General features: G+C 43.4%; 1 protein-coding gene across 1 annotated transcript in view; it reads left to right on the forward strand.

Moving 5' to 3' along the window:
* Positions 1-6,000, forward strand: part of mcm3ap (minichromosome maintenance complex component 3 associated protein) — a 49,213-nt gene that overhangs the window by 41,254 nt on the left and 1,959 nt on the right. Inside the window, exon 28 of the mRNA XM_061882159.1 lies at positions 2,242-2,392. Within this exon, the coding sequence (XP_061738143.1) occupies positions 2,242-2,392 (151 nt within the window). The remainder of the gene's footprint in view (positions 1-2,241; positions 2,393-6,000) is intronic.

The following is a 6,000-nucleotide window of genomic DNA, read 5'->3' on the forward strand; positions in this document are numbered from 1 at the left end:
CCATTAATTTGAGCGAGGATGAAAGATTCGTGGATGAGGATAGTGACTGTGAAGGAGTAGAGAAAAAAAAAAAGGCGAGGGCAGTGTGAGCTATTCAGATGTTATTAGACACATTTACTAGGATAATTCTGGAAAATCCCTTATCTGCTTATTGTGTTGCTAGTGTTTTAGTGAGATTATATGGTACCTGAAAGTCGAAGGGGTGTGGCCACTGGTGGGGTGACCGCCAGTGTCTCCGGTGGGAGGAGGCAAGAGAGTCCGCAGCTGCAGGAGGACACAAGCTCCGCTCATGTCTGCGGTAAGAGCCGACTTATTACCACAATTTTCTCACAGAAACCTGCCGGTTGACATGTGGTAGGGAACCATGTTCGCTTGACTGCTCTGTTCCATAGTAAAGCTTCACCTTCGGGAATGTAAATAAGACTGTGTTTGTGTTGCTAAAGGCAGCTGCAATACACCACTTCCCACCTACATCTTTCTTCTTTGACTTCTCCATTATTAATTGAACAAATTGCAAAAGATTCAGCAACACAGATGTCCAGAATACTGTGTAATTATGCGATTAAAGCAGACGACTTTTAGCCGTGAGCGGTGCTGGAAGAACATGTCCGCTACGACCGGTGACGTCACGCGCACGCCTCATCATTCCAGGATACTTAGCGGGATATTTAAAATTGTAATTTAGTTAACTAAACCGGCCGTATTGGCATGTGTTGCAATGTTAATATTTCATCATTGATATATAAACTATCAGACTGCGTGGTCGGTAGTAGTGGGTTTCAGTAGCCCTTTAATAGGCCCTTATGTGCACAGATTTTCCTTCATGCGGCCCTTGAGCTAAAATGAGATCGACACTCCTAATGCTATTTTCATATGCAGTGTTCTCACAGGACTCATGCTAAAATGCAACCTTACTTATTGTCCTTTTCATGACCCTGATCAAAAATTGACACACCCTAAAGGTTTTGGCCTTACAACAAGGTGACACACAAAAGTTCACATGGCCACCAAAGGTAACTATCCTCACCTGTGATCAGCTTTTAATCAGTATGTGTGTATTTAAGATCAGTACTTTTCTGGGATCCTGACAGTGCTGCTAGAGTCCAAGTCATGGTGAAAGCTAAATAATTATCAAAGAATATGCAAGGAAGAGTAGTTGTATACAAAGTATACTGCAAAAAAACAGGACAATTATATAAAAAGGTAATAAAGAATACTCTTAAAAGGGTCATATTATGATATTTTTTTACATTGAAAACACTTCTTTGTGGTCTACACATTATGTAGTTATTTGGTCAAACTTGTGCATAGATTTTGTTTTAAAAACCATCTTCAAGCTGCTTTCTGGCCATCTTTTCAGAATGCACCATTTTTGTGGGCGGTCCTTTTTATATTTCAAAGCCCTCCTCCAGGCCAAAGCCCACTTGGACTGCATTTCCATTCGGGTTGTCCCGATCCGATATTTGGATGGGATCGGCCGCCGATATTTGCCCAAAAATGCGTATCGGCAAGGCATGGGAAAATGCCGATCCAAATCCAGTTTTTAAAAAAAAAACGGACCGTGTTTTCCAACGCACCAATTTAAATAATACATTCCACTCTTCTGCTGCTCCCTATGCTCTGTTCCGCATTTTCCAGCACACCTTCAACACATCCACAGGTCTGTGTTCTAACCGTTAAGACGGCCGTGTGAATTAAAAGTTACGGTAAAAATGTTAGCTGTGTGGCATTATTTTACCCTACAAAATGAAAAAGATGAAGAGGTGGAGTGCAAAACATTCCACAATAAAGTCAAACGTGGTGGTAAAGTTGTAAGACATTTTAATGACTCTTGAGAGTGAGAGGCTTTTTAGCACTCATCATTGATGAACACAGGAGCAGGCTGACACCTGAGCATCTTGAAGTGCTCGTCTTTTTTGGAAAGAATCTCCCCATTATGCTTGGACTTCAAGTGTTCGGATCGGAAGTGCAAAAACCTGGATCGGGACATCCCTAGTTTCCATGTTTTGGTTTTGAGGGCTTCAATATCAAGTTTATTGTCATATATAAGTTAGAAATATACGTTTGATGCTAGTTTCTGTTGTATTTATTATTAAAAGACCATTGGATAATAAACGTACTCACCACTAACCAAGGGGGAAAGAAAAGTGTTAGATCATCATGTATATTCTCTAATGAGCACGATGCACATATCATAGTATGAAAGACCGTTTTTCTCAACGTATGTCTTATTTTTCACAGGACTACGGAGCAGCTTCAACACTGGCTAGAGGGCGATTCTTTAGACAACTGGTGCACGCCACTTCTCCTCCCGTCCTCCATCTTGCTCTCCATGCCCACTGCTCTCAAGCAAGGACCCCCAGCCAAGCATCGCGATGCCGTTTTCACAAAGGTTTGACTTATTCATGGAAAATATTCTATCCTGTTCCGGTATTGATATAGCTGGCAGATAACAGGTTGTCTCTTTGTGAGAGTTTTTACATCAAAACACAAAAAAACTAGACATGCAGAAAGAAAGTACCTAATTTTTTTGGACTGTAAGGCACACTGGACTATAAGGGGAACTGTTGATAAAAGGGTCTTTTTTCATACAAAACATGCATTTAAAGGGTCATGTTATGATTTATTTTTCTATATTGAAAACACTTCCTTGTGGTCTACATAACATGTAATGGGGGTTCTTTGGACAAAATGTTGCATAGATTAGGTTATACAGGCGGTTTTCAAGCTTGCATCGTTTATTGAACAGCTGTCAACCTGCAGTCCACATGGATCGCTGTGTGACTGCTAGCTACTGGTCACACTTATCATTACACTTTCTACCATATAAAATTGGTTTGAGGTCAGCACAACCGGAATCAGTACAAACACACGGCACACCAGGTTGTAAGAGACACTGTCGAGAGTGTTTTAATTCTCACCTTCGGAAGAACTTTGAACATGTCCCAAGGGAGGCGCGGGACACTGTGTCCGAGTGGACCATGTTCCGTGCCTCTGGTTAGTAGTGCCTGTCGTGGTGGTAATCCCGGAACCCCCTGGTGTCTGCAGTCAAGCTATGGGGTCTTTTTGGCTCTTCTGATTTCGGAAGTAGCGGAAAAGTACCAGCAGGCCAAGTGTTGTGCCGCTTTGGCGGTCACAGAGGCGAAAACCTAGGCATGGGAGGAGTCCGGGCAAGGCATGAAAGACGATTTCCGAATGGCTTTGAAGTGATTCTGGACCAACATCCACTGCCTCAGCAGAGGGAAGCAGTGTTTGGTGGGGGTGGTGTGCTGCTGACCTTAACTCGGGATGTTGTGGATCGTTGGAGGGAATACTTTAAAACCTACCTCAATCCCACCTCCCATTTCTGGGGCTGAGGTTGCCAAGGTAGTTAAAAAGCACCTCGGTGGCTGAGATCCGTCCAGAGTTCCTTAAGGTTCTGGATGCTGTGGGGCTGTCATGGTTAACAAGACTCTGCAACATTGCGTGGACATTGGGGGCTGTGCATCTCGATTGGCTGACTGGTGTGGTGGTTCCTCTCTTTAAGAAGGGGAACCGGAGGGTGTGTTCCAACTGTGTGGGTTCAAACTCCTCAGCCTTCCGTCTAAGGTCCATTCAGGTGTACTGGAGAGGAGGTTACACCGGAAATTCGAACATCGGACTAAAGAGGAGCAATGTGGTTTTCGTCTTGGTAGTGGAACTGTGGACCAGCTCAATACTCTTGGCAGGGTCCTAGCAGGTGCATGGGAGTTTGCCAAACCAGTCTACATGTGTTTAGTTGACTCGGAGACGGCATTCAACCGTGTCCCTCAGGAGGTCCGGTGGGGAGTGCTCAGAGAGTATGGGGTAACGGACTGTCTGATTGTGGTGGTCCAGTGTCAGAACTTGGTCCACATTGTAAGTAAGTTGGACTCTTTTCCATTGAGGGTTGGACTCTGCCAGGGCTGCCCTTTGTCACCGATTCTGTTTATTACTTTTACGGACAGAATTTGTAGCCGCAGTCAGGGCGTTGAGGATATATATTTTTTTGGCTGCAAGATTACGTCTCTGCTTTTTGCAGATAATGTAGTCCTGATGGTTTCATCTGGCCAGGATCTTCAGCTTTCACTGGATCGGTTCGCAGCTGAGTGTTAAGCAACTGGGATGAGAATTCCATGTCCGAGTCCATGGTTTTCGCCCGAAAAAGGGTGAGGTGCCATCGCAAGGTTGAAATGCGTCAGGGTCTTGTTCACGAGTCAAGGAATTGTGGATTGTGAGAACGACGGGCAGAACAGTGTGGCGTCTGCATCCATCCGTCGTTGTGAAGAAGGAGCTGAGCCGGAAGGCAAAGCTCTTATTTTACCGATCTATCTACAGTCCCATCCTCACCTATGGTCATGAGCTTTGGGTTATGACCGAAAGGACAAGATCACGGCTACAAGCAAAACTTAGTTTCCTCTGTCAGTTAGCGGGGCTCTCCCTTAGAGATAGGGTAAGAAGCTCTGATATCAGGTGAAGCTCAGCTTAAAGCCACTGCTGCTCCTCTTCGAAAGGAGCCAGATGGGGTAATTCAGACATCTGGTCAGGATGCCCACTCGAGCGCCTCCCTGTGTTTAGTGCACATCCAACCCGAGGCCATGGGAAAGACCCAGGACATGATGGGAAGACTATATCTCTCAACTGACATGGGAACGCCTCGGGATCCCTCGGAAGTAACTGGACGAAGCGGCTGGGGAGAGGGAAATCTAGGATTGTCTTCTTAGGCTGCTTCCCCAGGGACTTGACCTCGGATAAGCGGAAGAAGAGGGATGGATTACAATTTCTGAGAAAATGAAAAGATTTTAAGTTTAACCTTTATAGTCTGAATAATTAGATGAGATATACAATAACTTCACTTTGACATTCTAACCTATAATAAATGCAATGAAAATTGTGCTAGCTTAATGCACATTTAAATTGGCTATACCAAATACAGTGGGGCAAAAAAGTATTTAGTCATCCACCGCTTGTGCAAGTTCTCCCACTTAAAATGATGACAGAGGTCTGTAATTTTCATCATAGGCACACTTCAACTGTGAGAGACAGAATGTGACAAAAAAAAATCAAGGAATTCACATTGTAGGAATTTTAAAGAATTTATTTGTAAACTATGGTGGAAAATAAGTATTTGGTCAACCATTCAAAGCTCTCACTGATGGAAGGAGGTTTTGGCTCAAAATCTCACGATACATGGCCCCATTCATTCTTTCCTTAACACGGATCAATCATCCTGTCCCCTTAGCAGAAAAATAGCCCCAAAGCATGATGTTTCCACCCCCATGCTTCACGGTAGTTATGGTGTTCTTGGGATGCATCTCAGTATTCTTCTTCCTCCAAACACGACGAGTTGAGTTTATACCAAAATGGATACATGGATGATGCAGCAGAGGATTGGGAGAATGTCATGTGGTCAGAAGAAACCAAAATATAACTTTTTGGTATAAACTTAACTCGTCGTGTTTGGAGGAAGAAGAATACTGAGTTTCATCCCAAAAACACCATACCTACTGTGAAGCATGGGGGTGGAAACATCATGCTTTGGGGCTGTTTTTCTGCTAAGGGGACAGGACGATTGATCCGTGTTAAGGAAAGAATGAATGGGGCCATGTATCGTGAGATTTTGAGCCAAAACCTCATTCTATCAGTGAGAGATTTGAATGGTTGACTAAGTACTTATTTTCCACCATAATTTACAAATAAATTCTTAAAAATTCCTACAATGTGAATTCTTGGATATTTTTTTTCACATTCTCTCTATCACAGTTGAAGTGTACCTATGATGAAAATTACAGACCTCTCTCATCCTTTTAAAAGGGAGAACTGCCACAATCGGTGGCTGACTAAATACCTTTTGCCTCACTGTATATGCTACTGATTAACATTAGCGATGTTGCTTGGCAATTGCAACACTTCCAAATTTGGTTCTAAAACAACGGCAACTATGATGCATGTTACAAACAGCTGATGTGTAATAAGTACAATACTACAGTTTAAAGACTGTGT

Source organism: Nerophis ophidion, linkage group LG21, assembly GCF_033978795.1.
Source record: "Nerophis ophidion isolate RoL-2023_Sa linkage group LG21, RoL_Noph_v1.0, whole genome shotgun sequence".
Classification (NCBI taxonomy): Eukaryota; Metazoa; Chordata; class Actinopteri; order Syngnathiformes; family Syngnathidae; genus Nerophis; species Nerophis ophidion.